This window comes from Periophthalmus magnuspinnatus, chromosome 21 (genome assembly GCF_009829125.3).
Source record: "Periophthalmus magnuspinnatus isolate fPerMag1 chromosome 21, fPerMag1.2.pri, whole genome shotgun sequence".
In the NCBI taxonomy this organism is placed as follows: domain Eukaryota; kingdom Metazoa; phylum Chordata; class Actinopteri; order Gobiiformes; family Gobiidae; genus Periophthalmus; species Periophthalmus magnuspinnatus.
The window spans coordinates 26,272,758-26,291,754 of NC_047146.1; the positions used below are offsets into that span (position 1 = coordinate 26,272,758).

At 38.2% G+C, this 18,997-nt stretch overlaps 1 protein-coding gene across 1 annotated transcript in view; it reads right to left on the bottom strand.

Annotated features, from left to right (window-relative positions):
- Positions 1-18,997, bottom strand: part of lrp1bb (low density lipoprotein receptor-related protein 1Bb) — a 464,724-nt gene that overhangs the window by 288,349 nt on the left and 157,378 nt on the right. Inside the window, exons 9-12 of the mRNA XM_055230393.1 lie at positions 18,844-18,987; positions 13,523-13,759; positions 12,342-12,522; positions 442-661 (exon numbers count right to left, since the gene is read on the bottom strand). Of these exons, the coding sequence (XP_055086368.1) occupies positions 442-661; positions 12,342-12,522; positions 13,523-13,759; positions 18,844-18,987 (782 nt within the window). The remainder of the gene's footprint in view (positions 1-441; positions 662-12,341; positions 12,523-13,522; positions 13,760-18,843; positions 18,988-18,997) is intronic.

Here is an 18,997-nt window from a genome sequence, read left to right on the forward strand (position 1 = left end):
GTCATGTAAATGCAATCTATACCACTTGTATTGATTTCTACTTGGGGTAAAATACCCGCCATAACTCATATGTTTTAATATAATAAGAACATGCATGGCAACCCATCAGAAGTGTGCTAAAATGTGCCCTTAAATCACAATATCAGTATAGGCCTCCTTAAGATAAGTTTGCATATCTGCATAATAACAAATGTGATACTATCCAAATTAATACCAATATTAACTCAGATGACCTTATCTCATATTATTTTTTATTTATTTATTTATCTTAATTTATTTTGCACTCATAAATATAATAATAAAAAGAGCAGAGTACACAAAATGCAGGTGTAGGAGGAGGCAAAAACCCCCCAAAAGGGCTAATATTAAAGCTTGATACTTGTAATTGATTTTTCGCTATCGCTGTCACCTCTAATAAGAAGAGTAAGTATATGAACTCACCATCCTTCCTGAGCCATTGAGGTGGATCTTCTCGATGTGGTCGTAGTAGGCGTCACACCAGTACATGGTGCTAGTTCCGTGGTCCAGGGTGAGTCCATTGGGCCATAGCATGTTGGATGTCACAAATATCCTTCTGTTTGAACCGTCCATCCAGGCTTTCTCTATCCTCCCAATGCTGTCATTCACCTCATCCTCTTCCCAGTCTGTCCAATACATCCAGCTGGAACAGAGGGAAGTCGGAAAAAATATTAGATATAGTTTATTCTTATATATTTGGTTAGTTTTTGCAACATTTATTCATGTTGTCTTGGTTACTTTTACACATAGACTGTATAAAGAAGTGGGTGTGATGTCACCCATCGCATTGAGCTCCAGTCAAATGAAGCTCATCGAGGCTAGCAGTTATAGGGCAAATTTGGATCCGAGTTCCACATTTGGAATTCTGATTCTGACCTAATGTTGAGCGTCTATGCCCAGATCCAGTTCCCCTTCTGGATCAAAAAGTCTAAAATTATAAAATTATCCAAAACTACAACAGCATGTTTTTCAGTGGGTGAACATATCGCAACAACTAACACAGCTGCTGCAACAAGGATTCAATGAGTTCCCAAGACACCTATGCTTTAAAATAAAATAACAAAAATGAGTGCAGTTAAATGGAAGTACCATCAATATGTTTTTCAATACAGTGTATTTTCCCTGCTGTACGCTGCTGTGCCTAGCTCCTACCATCTCCTGCTCCTCCTGAGTGTGGATAGCTTATCAATCAATACACGTCTGACAGGCTGCCCGACTGTTGTCTTTCACAATGATGAATCTTATATTGTGGTGATGTGCGTTATCTCGTCTGTTGCCAACACCCTCGTGGTGCCATGGCTATGCTGGTTCAAACAGGGAAGGCTCTGTGCTGTGCTAAAGCGAACGTACAGTCAAACCTCAGCATAGAAATGTGGTCTCACGCTAAGTTAGGTCTGTGCCTGAAATAAAAATAAACTAAAGTACATGTGACTGATACAGCACAGAATGTTTAACTCCCTGTGCAAAGAATATGAAATTCATGAACTTCTGTCTAAACTAGTCTAAAGATGCATAAACTTGGGGCAGAGTCCACCACCTGATTATCTCCATAGAGATGTTTTTGCAATGCCTGGGATGTTCCACAGAATTACTTTATTCACACATTTACACAGGATTTTATTAGTTTGAAGTAGATGAGTTTAATGCCATACTGTGGAATATTCCAGGGAAAAAAAACAAAAATAAAACACTGGCATCCCCAAACAAGCAGGTGGTGACCCCTTCTAAAAAGCATACATATTGTCTTGTTAAATATAATAATATTGAGTTAAGCTTAAAGGACAACCTGAAAGTGTTTTGTTTTTTCTTTTTTTTCAAACCAAGGATCTTTTTACTTTAGAATAAATTATGAAAATGTTTAAAAATGCTTGCCTGGTATCTCTCTGTAATTTGTATACAGATTAATATCAGTCTGTTCCCCACGCCCTCTGTTGCCTCTCAGTTAGAGGTGATCATGCAATCAGATTTATCTCATCTCAGATTAACAGAGTTTAGTGCTTCGCCCGAAGATTTTTCCGTTACGGCAGACCATGTGTGTCCCTGACTGGCTAATCCACCTGTCAAAACGGGGAGATTCACCAGTGACCAGACTCACGTCTCTGTTAAAAAAAAATAATAATAAAAATAATAATAGTATTCTGGATCCTGGGCATTACAAATGCACAATGATAAATAAAAAAACATGAGAAGCCTATGTCCCATGCTGATAATCATGCCCATGATGCCTTTTCTTATAAGGTGCTGCTTGTCAACTAAGTGGATTTCTATACAAGTCCTTCAAAAATAAGTAACTGATTTGTCAAAATACATTATTTTTAGATCCAATATAGAAGCAAAAACATCATGACAGACACTTCCTCCAGTGAGCACCAACCACAATTTTATCTGAAAGACACATTAGTAACAAGCACCCAATAGGGATCGGAAATGACCTTTGTATTATTGTAGAAAATGGCCTTCCTCCTAATCTACTGATGAAATGATTGGCAAAAAGACATGTTCCTGGCATTTAAAGGTTTATAGACTATTACTTACTAATTATTTTGAATGGAAGAAATAAGTAAAGACTCAATTTAAGGTAACCCAATGTTAAACCATCGACTGCATAAAGAAGTGGCCTAAGTGAGTGAGACGTCACCCATAGCATTTGATTCCAGCCAAATGCAGCTCACCAAGGTTAGCAGTTATAGGGGTGAATTTGGAGCCGAGTTCCATATTTGGAATTTCACTAGTGGGAGTGACCTCGAGGGAAAGAAGGTGCCTGATTTGTTTGTTATTAATGCTCATAACTTGATTCACGGGCAAAATTGTGAAGTAAAAACACCAAGATCCTGTAGAGCGGGTTAATACAAACATATGAGGCTCACTGCAGTAAAATAAAAAAACATTTCTATGTAAAGTGACTTGAAGCCAGAGTCAAAGGAGCTGGAAGCACCCATGATCACTTCCTATTTGGAACACTGCAGTTAGTGTGTTCGCTATGTCCATTTATATGTATAGTCTATGTGTTAAACCAAGAGGCAACATACTGTATATAATTCATGTGAAAAACCCAAACTTTAACAACAATATCAAAATGTCCTCTGTATTAAACATTTATTTTATCAAATTTGATCAAAGGAGTTCATATCACAGTCTCACAAACTTGTCTAGGCATTACAAGATAAACTGTCACTTTGCTGCACATCAAGTTACAACCCCTTAGACTTCAATTCAGAAACTTTGTAGTCTTGCGTGTGTACACCAAGACTGCAATTCTCAGTGGGGTCGGCCCTATATCTCTGCCGCGTGATTGGGTCTGTGATTTGACGGCAGTAACCCGGCCCGGGGGATTTGCTACATTTGAATGTTTCTGACTGAGTCGCCTGGCCCCCTGTTCCTCATCAATGATAGAGGGGCGGCTAAAGGGAAGATGAAACAGAATAGGATATGCAGGTGAATGAAGACTCCCCATGTGTCCAACTCATCTTTACAACCCTATGCATTATTCAGAGGAGCTAGCTAACACTTACATGCATAGGCTAAGGAAGACATAGGCAGAGACAACAAGTAGAGGAGAGGCAGACTGGACTCGGTGGAAAGGCATATAGCACTGCAGAGTGGGAATAAGGCACAGCCAATGCAGAATGCCAAAGTCAAGGGAGTCGGTGGTCAATATGTGCAGAGAGATTGGATTTTAGCAAACACAGAAGTTAGGCTGAGCGCTGCCAACAACAAGCATTCCATTTCAACTATTTGGCAACGTTATATTGTTGTATACTGCTTGCTTGGCTCTAAACTGATTGATAGTATGGAAAAAGAAAAACACATTTGGGAATAAAACGGCAATCTAATTAAGATGATAAAATACTCATTTGAATCTGAAGCAATGCCAAATAAATATTTTTTTTATTATTTTTTTTTTTTTACTGTTTTGGCAAATGAATAGGTAGGTGCAGCTTACAGTGTGTCCACAATTAATTGCCAATTTACATATAGTAATTAATTAAAACATTTACTTGAGTATTTAAGGGAATAGCCTTATGGTAATAATAGTCATAGAATATGAATATGTTAGGGTTACAGAATACAGAGAACTGACTGGACTCTCTAAAGAAAGAGATACACTGCAGTCAGGCAAGGCAATACTAGAAAGCCTCAGGAGTTTGCCCACCTGTTGTTCAAAATTGCAGAGTGTAGAGTGCAGAGAGTCTCCAAAAACAAACAGACAGCAACTAGCCAAATACTTTGCAATGTAAAATAGTAAAAGACTGACTACAACAGGAAAGACATCTGTACAACTTGCAACCCTCAAAAAAGAGATTGACCATAGTTTTCCATAGAGCTTCCTAATATTTTAGCGTGCATTGATTTCTAATGAATATCTAATTTCTAATTAAATCTAATGGTGTTCAGTTGCTTTTGACAATATCTGTGTAGTTGTACAAATATGGATTTTCAGTTAAAGAGGCTTTACTCAATTTGGTCACCCAATAAAATAAAATTTATCCCAGATATAGAATGAGCATGAGACCACTGCATTCTTTTTTCTTTTTTTTTTTTTATCTTGCGTGAACCAGGAAGTAACTCCAGTGCACTATTAGCATGCCAGTTGTTGTTAGCATTAACGTGATCGCAAAACTCGCTGTTTTTGCACTTATGTCATATTTATTGAGAGCACTCGAGACACGTTACATAGGAGCTGTTCTTCATACTGTCTCCTGTTTTCACACACCTGCATCATAGACAGCAGAGAGATTTCAGCGTTTACTATCAAGTGTTAAAAAATGTGTTTGAATACTGACACTATGCACAAGAATTTTTGTCTTCTAAAACTCTGTATTCTACAGTGTGAAGTACACTTTTTAGCGTATTTGGGTCTGTCAGAGCGGATAGCTTGGGCAGGCAGAGAAAAGAGCTGTCGATGATGGGTGAAGGTATGCTGATGTTGGACACTATAGCTGTCAAACTGGAGGCTAAGAGGAAACCTACAGGAGATTTGTGGATGTAATGAAAGATGGTCTTTGCATGGTGTCAAAGAAGGTAGGATAGTGCAAAATAATTTTGAATAATTGGATGAGGTGACAGTTACAGCTAAACGTATAATTAATTATCAGATCCCCAAGTTAAAATGGGTTACCGTAGTCCAACATTATTCCTGCCTTTCCTAATGCATACCTAGCATTCTAATTAGTTTACTTTGCTGTCAGTAACAACTAGCGCCAACTAACAGGCAAACAGCACACTTCCTGGTTCTTAATAAATAGATGCAGACAGAACACAGAGGTGCTGTTACAATATACCTGTAGGAACACATTTTGCTCAATAACATGGATATAAGCTTGGTGCAGCCACTTTAAGTAACATTATCTGAGCTGAAGTAGTTTGTTGAATGTGACCACACAATCACAAGACATGCAGTTTGGGAGATGCATAGACCAATTTACCTCTCACAGTTGGGCTTTCTACATTTAGACCTGTCACGATCATTATCATTCAATATGTGACAGTTGGAACACTATGTATTGGGGCTCAATATTTATGGTATGTACAGTTTATTTGCAAAAGTGGTGAGATTTTTGTTATTTTAGTTATAATACAATAACATTCGAGCTGTAGAGGATTGAATAAGTGACTTCTATGGCTGCTTCATTCTGTAATTTGTTGCAGTTTAAGCCTTTTAATGAGACTGTCTATTTAAAATGTTTTACTGGGATTATCTTGCATTATTATTTTTGTATTAGTGGCAAAAAATAGTTTAAATATTATCATTCAGTTATACATCTTTGTAGACATATATTGTGGTTCCAAATGTGTTAGCCTGACAAACCTATGCACATTTGTGACAACTTTATTTGATGGACAAAAAAGTTCTCTTGTTGCTTTATCTTTTATATCCAAACTAAAGGACCCAACTTGTTTTTCTCATATATAAATACACACACACACACACACACCCATACCCCCGCATGCAAGCACACACACGCACATATATGACAGGTTGATGAGAGCTGACTGGCTTTTCCTGTGTGAAAAAGCTGTTCCAAAGTTAAGCTTGTGGCCAGAAAAGTAATGCACGTGAATACTAGTGATGTGCCATACTTCTTTTCAAGTTTTGAAAATCAGGTGCTTCAGCTTTAAAGGGCCCATATCACGCTATTTTCTGATGTATGTATATAGCTGAAATTACAAAGTATTCATTTTCTCAATGCACATGATGATGTTATCCCTCATTAGTGTATGAATAAAGTCTGTATCCATCCAAGTATTGTGTGACCCTATAATAAAGACATGCACAATGAAAACCAAACTCATAGATAACAAGTTATGAACAAACGCTCCTACACTGTGCAACTAGCTTTCATTTTCAAATTTGCACTTCTGAGCCAAGCCTCCATCAAAATTGGATGCAGGGTGTCTATAGATCATATGGAAATACATGTATGAGCCCCCTAATGCTGTGGAGATAGACCTGTATGGCAGTATTAAGTTGACACTAGTGGTCCTTATCGTGTCAACACAGACGGCGATGACAAGCCGGGCAGAAAATAAGGTCCCAAAAGGATGCAGGAGGAATCAGTGGGGGAGTTGAGTCCATTTCACCCGAAGAGACCTCTCCAGCAGCGCAGATACACATCAAAGAGCGTCTGCAGCTCTAGGCTCCGACCGAAAACCGACCGAAAACCAAAATGAGATTTTCTAATCATTTGTGCTGTCAGAGGGAGGGTGCGAGTTAAAACTTATTAATCCCGGGATGAGAAAAACACACTGACAAGTTGTATCTGTTCAAGTTGTAGGTCTTGATAAAATCTGTAGCACCTTTGATATCAGAGGAGCAGGGGTCTAAACTTTGAAGGGCTTGGGGAATACTGGGTTCTTGAATGTACATGTTATGGTTTAGAATGATAATATGGGGTATATGTCTTGAACAGACTGTGGAACAGTGGTGGATGAAGTACTCAATTTTGCTACCTAAGTAAAAGTACAGATACAGAGGTAAAAAGTTACTCAAGTAAAAGTAAAGATATCATATGAAAAAATCAACACAAGTATTTAAGTATCCGTTTATAAATATACTTTAGAGTAAAAAGTAAAAGTATTTCACACAAGTTTTGTTATTTTGTTCAAGTGTTAAATGCAATGATGTTGATATATATCTTTCTTTCTTTATTCTTTATTTGACAGGGACCATGTACAAATTCATTAATCTTACAAAGAAAAGATGATTTGCACCAGATTTAGCTACTGCTACCTTCCATCTGCAGTCCCTGAGCAGGTGAACACACATTAAAAAACACATATCAATTGACAATTACAATATACGACTACCGATCTGCCATACATATGTCCCCCCCAGTCCAAACTAATATAAAAATCATTATGTGCAGGTTTATACAGTGAGCACAGAGCAGCACCAACTAACTAGACTGATGTGGACACGTTTGATTATTTAAAATGAACTTTTTCAAATTTCTAGTAAAACTATTAAAATCCACAGACAATTTCAGACTGTCTGGAAGCTGATTCCACTGCCTAATGGTTTGATAAGAAAAAGCCGATTGAGCAAAGGCCGAGGATCTTTTTGGAACTATGCAATTTCGGTTTACGGAGGAACGAGTGAATCGGGTAGTTTGTTCAGAACAAAGAATAGTAATTTTTTTTTATGTAGGTGAAGCGTCATTATTAATAATTTTGAATAATTTTCTTAGATTTGAATACAAAATTAAATTACTGAAACTGAACATTTTATATTTACTTAAGACGTTACAGTGGTGATAATGGAGGGGTTTTTTATCGCCTTTACTGCCTGATTATAGGTGGATCTGAGAGATTTTAAAGCGCTCTCATTGGCCTGAGACCAGCAGGAGACACAATAGGTCAGGTGTGGAATAATCATGGCATTAAAATATGTAAAAGTGGCCTCTACTGTCAGGCTGTTCCTCATGTGTCTAAGGGAAGAGATGTTGTAGCGGATTGAATTGCGTACTTTTTTTATATGCTTTTTGAAAGACAAAGTCTGGTCCAAATGAACCCCCAGATACTTTGTCTCTGTTACAATGTTTAGTTTTATTCCGTTAACAAAGATGTTAGGCCTGTCTTTAATTCTATTAGTTTTAAAAAAATACATACCAACTGTTTTATTAATATTTAATGTCAGACATGAAGATTGGAGCCAATTATCGATTTTGTCCATAGCTGAGGATAATGTGGTGGCCACTTTCTGTGCATCCCTTCCATGTACGTAGATGACAGCATCATCTGCATACATGATGATGTCTACATCTTTGCACACGTCTGGGAGGTCATTGATATAAAGGCTGAACAACAGGGGCCCCAAAATGGACCCTTGTGGGACCCCTGTTGTGCAGGGCTGCAAAGACGACATTGAATTGTTTATTCTTACATACTGTACCCGGTCAGAGAGGTATGATTTTACCCAATGCAATGCATCACTGGAAAGGTGGTACTGAGAGAGCTTGGACAGGAGGACACGGTGGTTTACTGTGTCAAAGGCCTTTTGTAGGTCTAGAAATACAGCCCCCCACCGTGCCCCCCTTGTCCAGGCTAGCTCTAATGCTCTCTGTCAGGTAGCAGCAGGCAGCTTCGGTGGAATGATTGCTGCGAAAGCCAAATTGCATTGGATGCAAGAGATAATTGTTATTTAGATGCTCTGTTAACTGTTCTTTAATTGCTCTTTCCAGGATTTTGGATACTACAGGTAATATACTAATAGGTCTGTAGTTGTTTACCTCATTTTTACTTCCAGATTTGTGAATTGGTTATAACTGCTGTTTTGAAAACACTGGGGAACACACTTTCATTAATTGACTTATTTACAATTTGGTTTATAGTTGTTTTAAATGTCTCCTTGTGTTTTTTGATGAGTGTGCTGTCAAGTCCCCAGTAGTCTTTGGTCTTCGAATTGGATAAGGATTGTATAATTTTATCAGTTTTAACCAGGTCAATACAGTTGAAACTTAGGGTAGTACTGGAAGAAGGGGCAGGCGGTATGTAAAGATGAACAGATTTAGAGGTTTGTTGTGTGATTTTCTTCACAGAATCTATAAAATAATTGCTGAAATGTTCAGCAACTGTTGGACCATCCTTTAAGTCTGTACCATCTATTTTAAGCTCTATTGTCTTGCACTTTGTTTTCTCTCTTCCACTTAGTTTATCTATTGTTTGCCAAAGCTGTTTAGAATTTCCTTTGGCGTGTTTGATAATATTAAGAAAGAATGTTGCTCTAGCTTTTCTAAATTGCTGGATTACTTTATTTCGAAGCCCAGTATATAACAGACGATAAGTTGTAAGCCCTGTTTTTAAAGACTTTTTAAGAGCAGAGTCTCTGGTTCGCATCAGTTTCCATAAGTCATCATTCATCCAGGGTAGGGATGTTTTTCTTTTATGCTTTGGCTTTGGAACTTTAGAGAATTGGGAAATGAGTAGCTGCAACATTTGTATTAAATCACTGGATGCTTCAGTACTATCTTTATAACTGACTATTTCGTCCCAATTTACCTGTCTAATTTCATTATCAAATGACTCAATGTCCTTTCTGGGGATGTATGATACAGTTTCTTGTGATTCTGGTATATCTAGACTTCTATAACGTGCTTTTGACAGTTTCCTGGCCACTAGTGTTAAATTATGGTCAGATAAGCCTGTTATTAGATTATAGACCTTTGTGATGCGGTCAGTTTTATTTGTGAAAATTAAGTCTATAAGAGTTTGTGAGGTCTTTGTAATCCGGGTTGCATTTCCAATCATTTGTGTGAGGTTAAATTTGTCAGTGATTTCTTTCAGTTTCCTTCTGCCATGTTTATCTAACCAATTAATGTTAAAATCCCCCATAAGGAGGACTTCTTTTGCATTACATTTTTTCAGAATATCAGAGAGATGATCATAAAATACATCATTGGTTGAGGGGGGCCTATGCAATACAATGACAGCAAATGACATTTCGGGAGACAGTCGAATAGTCACTCCCACACATTCCAAAGAATCTCCCACAAGTTCGATTTGTGAACACTGAAAACTGTCCTTAATGAACATCATAACTCCTCCTCCTTTGCCATGTTCGCGATCACGTCTGTAGATATTATAGCCCGCCACATGGATAGCAGTATTTGAGGTTGAGGGTTTCAGCCAAGTCTCAGAAAGGCATAAAAAGTCAAGATTAGAATGTGTCAACAGCTGTTCAACTTGTTCAGCCTTGGGCACAACACTTCTTATGTTTAGGTGCCCCCCAAACACACCTTTAGGTTTAACTTTTGCATCCCATAGCACTTTGGCGTGGTTTACAGTCTGAAATAGTCCGTATTTTTGTTGCTTAGCAGCAACAGATTTTGGATCACGTGACGTAAGAACTTTCCCTACGTCACTTTTCTGTTTATTTACCCGGTGTTTTACGGTCTCCAGAAGTGTTTCTGTGCTCGATGTTTGTACCGGAGCACCTAACTCGGAGCCGCCAGGGCAGAGCGCATCGAGATTTAGCGCAGGGAAAGACGACAGTGTGATATCCTCCGCACCGCCGCTCACAGTTGCAGACAGACAAGTTAACAATCCGTGTGTTTGTGTTGAGTGCCCGTGCGGGTAACTCACTGCGACCGTGGCTGTAGTAGATCCGCGCGGAGGTGAAACGCCGTTAGCTCCGGTTGGCTCTCCGCCGCCAGGTCCTGGGTTTACATGCACGTCCCCGCACAGCAACAGTAACGCGCACAGCAAAGATGGAACAGCTGATCCTAGGTGCCGCTTGTCAAAACAGGAGTTTGTAGATCCACACAAAACTGCCCGTCCTTGTTTAAGCACTGATGCGTACACGACATGTTTGCCCCATGAATTGATCAGAGGTAGGGTGTGCCTCTGGGTGTAGTTTGACTGGCGGTGACACGCGGCTTGCCAGTCACTCCACGTTGATAGCAAAACTACAGCGAACACATAGGTGGCTGTGAACACGTACCATTTCACATTTTTTTGGTCAGTAATTCTCAAATGAGGCAATTTGAACTCCACATTAAGTCCTCCGTTGTCAGAGGACTTTGGCGACCGCTTAGAGTGTGAAAAGCAAGGTGAACTCACAGCACCTGCCAACCTGTGGCTCCCACCTGTCGCCATCTTTCTCCGACTAAATGAGTCTGAAAGATGTAATATATATAAAAGATACATTTTGGTCAACAGTTGCAATAAAACTCAATAAAATAGGGCATTTATTTTTTTAAATAAATACACAATGAAAACTTTGGCCAGGATATTACCATGGACATAACAAAAATAAGCCCTTAAATCATGTGAAAAGTACTTTTTACTTTTCAGTTCAGTTAAAAAATATAGTATAGTAGAAAGTACAGATCCTTTCTCTCAAATGTAGTGAAGTAAAAGTACCCTAAGTAAATACAGATAGAGTACTTTACTACTTGTACGTCATTACCTTCCACCACCGCTATGGCATACAATTGTAATCAAAATAACTACACTTTTGAAATTGCTCATAAGCCAAGGCACCTATAGACCTGATGTAAGGTGAAGTTGAATGGTAAATGCTATTCCTGTAGAACCCTGGTAGTGTATCTAAATACAGGAAAACTAATAATGGTAATTGAAATAGATAAATATATAATTGTGAGCTAAATCTGTTATAAGATCAAGCAGCACTTTTATAATTCGGAACATGAAGCCATTCATATTTCATAAGGACACAAACAAGATCAGGCTGTTTTGCAGTATTAAATTTACAATTAGTTGACATTACAGCCAACCTTTACTAGCAAGTCTGGCCTCTTGTGAAATGAGGATGAATATCTGTATGTTTTTATTTGCAAGACTAAATCCATTTAAACCCTAAGTGCTAATCCTTGAGATGCTGTGGGCACTCATTGGATTTACATGCTAAAGCCAGTTACATGGTAATTAATGTCACTGCAGTGCACCAGATACTACATATGGATGCTGTGAGCCCACACATTGGAAGAAATGTAAAGGTTTACAATTGCCAAAAATAATTTATTAGCATAGCATTAGCTTTCAGCCCATCATATTAGCAATGTAGGCTATATGATATTCTCCAGAGCAAGTGTTAAACATGCAAATAGTGCTGTCACTTCACAGTATTGCTAAGAACAATTAGCATGCTAAGACAGCTGACTTATCTTGACCTCAAGACCTCCATATACAATATTTATGTACTGGGGATAAGATAAATTTTGTTCAACTATATGGGAAAAAAAACAGGTACAGGCCCATTAAGAATATACTGAAAATAATATATCCAATAATAGAAAAGAAAAAAAGGCATAATGACAGACAAAAAATAAAATTGCTGGGAATATAGTTATAATTGCATTTACCTATTTAGTGGGTCGACCACAATGGCCCTGGGATGAGACATGTTCCCTTCCAGCAGAGTCTTCCTGGTCTGTGAAGCCTTTTCCAACCTGGCAACGCTGATAGTCTTCCTGTAGCCATCATTGGTCCAATACAGATTTCTGCCAATCCAGTCCACAGAGATGCCCTCTACATTGTCCAGCTCTGGGTAGAACACATTGCAATAGTAAGAAACACTATAAACACACCCAATAAGCAGTTATGTTCTGCTTAAATAGTTAATTAAGTTATGTGAGGTAATTAAGCAACAATGGGTCTTTATTTAGATACTGCAAACCAGGTATTTGCCATAGTTTACAATAGGCAATATTCATCAATTTACCCTATTATTTATGCTATAAAATAAAATTATAAATACCGGATACAACTAGCATTACAAAAATGTAGCTATTAATTTTGTCAATATTGCCCAAAATTTAAATTTCAATATTTGTGGGCCTTAACTAGTTACGTTGGTGAGACTTTAGACTTCAAGAGAACTATTCAAACTTGCATTACTTTACAAAGGACAATTAAGATTCATCAAGTCATACACATACATTGCATTGGATAATTACTACATATAGTACAGTAACCCGCACCAACAAGAATACTATATTATAAGATACCATGCATTACTAGAGCTGTAGTAGACTAAAGACATGTCCCGCCAATCAGCTGGTACAAACGTTCTCACAACTATTATGTATCTCTATGTATCTGACTCAAACTGCACTCACAAGATTACACCTGTATGACAGTTCATGCAAAAACAACTATTCGTGCAAAAAAGTACAAGGAGAAAATTTATTTTTATAAAGACTCATTAAACTGTGAATCATGAATTTAGTCTTTCTTTTTATATATAAATACCAAACAATATCAAATCTTAAGTTAACTCACTTCTTCTTTTTATGCTGTTGTTCCATATAAATCTTTATAATCTCATGAAATTGAGTCAACTATTACAAATTTTGGCCGACTGAGACATCATGGGTGGATTAAATGACTAAAAGCCAACCAACATGAGCATCAAACTCCCAACCTGAACCTGGATCCTCTCCTTCGCTCACCTGGCTGGATGGTCTTGAGTGGGCTTTGCAAATATAAATTGAACTGAAATTGAATTGAACCTCCTTTCATAAAATAGTAAAAATACACGTACCATCTTTCAGTATCGTCTCCCTATTACTCCCATCTATCTTCTGTCTTCCGATGAGAAAACTTGTTGTATCCGCAAAGTAGACATATCCAAGTTCTGCGTGATAGTCTATCGCTCTTGGGTTAACAAGGTCCTCAATCGGTACCATATGTTCATCTGAAGATTTCACGTTCATATCCAGTCCACGGATAACTCCTGGTCTTCCTTTTCCATAAAACAGGAATAGATCCGACTTGGGCTCTGCATGGCAAGAGGAAAGGGCAGTGCAGTTTTAGCATTACTGTCAATTAATTGGTCTAATTCATCAATGTTACACCCAAGCATTAAAACCCTCTTAAGGGGGCACATTGTTCTTATATGTGAGCAAAACCACTGCTATCCATTCACCTTAATAGACCCAGTAATCAGTGCCAATGACTATACTCAAGCTATTCAATCACAGTGCGCTGCTACAGAGGCGCTGTGACAACAGGAAAAGAGGGAAAATGCACAAGCAGACAGACAATGGAAGACTTACCTCAATGGTCAACTAAACAGGGGTTTCAAACTGCGGTACAGGCACAGCAGGTTGGACATGGTATGAAGAAAATTCAGTTGTTTGGTTTGTTATATTCGTTACCTAGTTCTATGGTTTAGGTCTTGTTTTGTAACTGCTTTTCTTTGATGATGGCATAGATCCTGGTTAGGACTAGTTAACCTCTGGTACCAATTGCATTTTGGCTTGGTTTTGTCCTTAAGTGTCTGTGTAGTCCCTCATTTATCCAGGTATGATCCATAGTAAAAGAAAAAATCAAATCTGTACTGGACAAAAAGTTGTTTTGCTGTTCCTCCAACCAGTTCTGGCCAGATTACTGGTGGATACTGCCTTACACAGGATCTACCTGAAGGGAGGAGCTAACTACACTGAAACTAACACACCTGTTTGTACTTAAGTCTTTTAAATATAAAATATAACTAAAATAATTTATAGGCTCTCAAATTTAAGCACCAATACCACTAGAATAAAGTTATGATTGAAACCCACTGGTCTAAAATATATTTGCTTATGGTGAGACAAGAAAAACAGAATGGAGACCTGGAAAGCTGAGACAGCTCCTTAGTGACTGCCTCCCTCCCTGCTTGCATGCTCTGGGGGCTGTGTGCTTTGCCTAACCCTTTGGGACCCCCAAAGAGGGATGGAGGAGGAATAGAGAAGGGCCTCCACAGAGAAGCGCAGACCACAGCCCCTCCCCTAGAGACTGGAATGCTGGGGGTGAGGACCACACATCCGCACTTCAATTTATCATGTTTTTTGTGAGCGAAAGAGCGACTACCCAAGAGACAATTAGACCCAGATATCAAGGCCCACTATGACTGCTGTATGAAGAAGCGCTACCATTTAGTACCAAATCTCATTATGCTAAGAAAGAGGAGAGTGAAGAGAGAGAAGGGGGAGAGATAGCTAGTGTCATCAGAACATCTACAGGAAGGATATAAATCACAAATGTCACAGTGAACCTGCCTGTCGTTCTGTTGACCCAATTGAAACGTAAAATGTAGCGTCGGTGAGACCCCCCTGGATTGTGTCATCAATTTGATCATTTTGCTTTTATTGTCAACTCTGCAATGTCCAGCGATTGATCAGGGAGACGTACAAATGCGGACCAACTTAAAAGCTCATTATGGTGATAATCAATCAGACAGGAGGGAGGAATCAATAGGGGAGCATCACCGTTAAAATGGCTCTGTGTCCGGCAGTCTTTACGAGTGTCAGGAGCATGCTGGGAGAGAGAGAGGGAGAAGGGCAGAATGATATGACACATGACCTTTAGACGCATGTGCAGATATATAAAAACGTGGCCAAGCAGAACGGTTATGCCCCCACTGTACCCTGTCATTTCATGTGGCAGTGGTTTTGTTGATTATAAGCAGTTGGAGAAAGGAATTATTGGGAGAAATAGAAAATATATTGACCTGTATGAAATGTCGTAAAATTTCATACTCAGTTTTGATACTTTAACAAAATATCAACATGGATACATTTGAGGTGGCACCAAATGACTCCACCATATATATCCAGGAAAAAACAAAACATATGAAAAACTAGACAACATTGGAATGTAAGACCACTCTTAAATACACTAAATTCCCACAATCTGAAACAGATTGGCCTCCTTTTACAAAACTTCTGTATGACGAAATTGTTATGTATATTTGGTGTACGATCAAAACAAGGTGCTCTCCGGGATTTATTAAAACTCACATGAGAGCATGGTGCACACAAATCGTATGGCAGATGTGGAGGTGGCTTACTACATACATATATGTTAACATACGGCAAATTGGTCTGGAAAACAACTTTTAACTGCATGTAATTCATTGCCTCTTACTATGTTTGTTTTTTTTAATATCAATTGAGTCAAGAGTGTAGTTTAATTATTATAATTGGGAAAATTGAGTCTAGTGCCCTATGAACTAGGTCCGGACAGGTTTGTGGCTGGGGGGCACATGGTCGGTTCTGAAGTGGAGCAAAAATCCAGGCTGAACAACAGATCCCGTCTAGCTCATTATATTTTGTTCTGAGCGGCTCATCCTCTGCAGAGTTGTTTCTTTCTGGGAGAAGCGATGCTCAAGCACCTGTAACACCACACCTGAGCCTGGCCTGAATGAGAGCTGCTCTCTGCTGGTTTAGGCATCTGAGTTTGAATCTAATCCAACTGTAGCACATTTCTTGCATGTTTTGCATGCAGGCCAAGCTGCTATATTGATTTTGCAGTTGAATTAATAAAATAAAATACAATAAAATACGTTTATACATTATTAAATAACAAATGTAGAATTTTTTTATAAAAATTGTTTTGTTAAGATTTGTTTTTTCTGCAATATCACATTTTGTTTTACATTTTACGAGTTAAAACAACATATTTCTTCTTCTTTTTATGTAATTCTTTATGATTTCCTTCTCAAACAAATAAAGCATTTTACCCCATTATGCCGTAAATCACGGGGGTGAGGTCACCTCAAATATGAATATTTCAGGGCATTTCATTCAAATGATGGTGGTTTTTATCTGCCACAGTTGCTTGTGCGTACAGCAGGATCAAAGCTCTGCACACAGGTTGATAAATAACACATGCCCTCTGGGGTGTGCAAAAACATACAAACAAATATACACCCTTTTCACTGCAGTGCTAGTAAATGAGGGCCATTGTGTAGCATTATGCAATTTGTGCACCAATAAGTTGCTTCTAAACCTGTGGTATAGTGATAAATGACAAACTCTATACAATTACATGCATCGTGGAGAAGTTAATTGTAGGTCAGCTGCTGTTTACAGGACCCATCCTTTAAATTACTGATGATATACTGTTTATAAAATCAATTTAGGTCTATGAAATTATGCTATTTACACACATTTTTGCATATATTCAAATGTAATGTTTACCAGGTGGCATTGCCAGGTTTCAGATGGCATCATAACATTTGGTTTAATCTATGAAGGGGGCAGGTAAAATATCAAGTTATAAGTTAATATGATTAAAACTTAATCTTAATAATTTAGTAAAGCTAGATCACAGATAATCACACATCGCACTGATATGAATAATATGTTTTGTTGTTGTTCTTTCTTTTAGAAACTTTTTAAGACAGTACCCTAATCAGCACTGTGTCAGAACTGAAGCCTCTTGGAAGAGTGGCAAAACATATTCACTCTTAAAAACTCCAGTTGCTGAATTCAGACTTCTTGTGGTATCAATCCGAAAACAACCAACATAATCCAACTTTTTATGACTATGGTTAAGAGGTCTACTTGCGATCAATCTGGAAAGAATCAACGGCTGGGTTTCAGATGACATCACAACATTCTATAGCGGAATAGCGTTTAATACAGATGTGGGCAGCTGAAATGCATATTCTTCAGCTGCAGCTTTTAGTTGTAGTACAGTGTTAACAATCTCGAAATAAACACAAGCAATTATAAACTTTTTGTTCTAGTGCTCTTACTGTGTAAGCCTTACAGGCAATGCCCTCCACTAATTTTCCTCATATCTTGCACCCCGCGTCCTGTGTCAATTGGTCATTTTAAATCAGATAAAGTTGACATGCCCTATAGACTTCCTCAAGGTTCCGTTCAAGCTCGCCTTCTTTTTAATCTCTCTCTACTCCCCCTTGGTTCCATAATCAAACATAACAATGTCTCTTATCATTCATACACTGATGACACACAGCTGTACATATCAGTCTCTTCCAATGATTTTAACCCTGTAAAGGATCTTACAAAATGCATCAACAGTTTGAACAAAAATGCTCTGCAGTTAAACAAAGATAAAACTGAAATCTTTAACTTAGCCTTAAACAACTCTTAACCACAAACTCTGTGAACTTGTCCGTGATCTAGGTTTTTTTGCTGGATTCAGACCCACAGTTTTCCAAACTCAGACCCACAGTTCTCCAAACTCTAAAAATCATTACAATACCTCAAAATCCCATAAAAAACATTGCCAATATCCAAACCATCCTATCCCATTCAAATTTGGAAGAAATTAGTTCATTCATTCCAAAAACTACAGCTTATTCAAAATGCTGCAGCCAGAGCCCTCACAAAAAACAGATCATTTGAACACGTCACTCCTATTCTCTCACTGCTTCACTGACTTCTTATTAAACAAAGAATAGATTTCAAAATTCTTACTGTTCCTCTTAACTGTTTTGTTCCCACCTACACCTTCGACATGCTCCCAGAATACAACCCCATGAGAGAATTAACATTCTCCAACTTCAGACTGCTTGCTGTGCCAGGAATCCACTTTAAAGATGCATATGGTGTCTTTCGTCACTGTGGACCAACTCTCTGGAACTCACTTTCTATTGAAATCCATTCTGTTACCACTTTATAAAGTTTCAAAAATAAGATTAAAATGTACCTGTTTGCACATGCCTTTTACTAAATTACTGTTTTTTTGTGTGTTTTTTTTGAGCACATTGAGTCTGTGCTGGTGACATGAAATGTGCTTTATGAAAAAAATAGTTGAGTTCATCGGCCCAGTCAGCCATTGAAATAATCAGGTTAAACATTTGTGCATTTATCTTTTGGATCTTTCCTGGCAAAACAAAGTGTAATCAATAGGAAAAAAGAGTCTTGCCCCTATCTGAGATTATGACATTATCACACTCTATAGAATCTGAAAACCACCAATATAATCCAACTTGTTTCTTACTAATATACATTTTCATGTAATAATTGAAATAGCTTTTAGGATGGTAATATTGTCATTGTCCTCCCATACCAGTATACCTTACAACATAACAGTGTTATAGTAAAGCAAATCATAATGTATACTGACTTTTACAGGACTGGCCGTCTGATCCCAGGATGTAGCCCGTGCGACAGCGGCAGCTCCGAGACTTGTAACTCCCACTGAGGAGGCAGAGATGAGAGCATCCGCCTGGTCGCTCATAAGAATCCACTTCACACGAATGACTCCTCACTGAGAATCA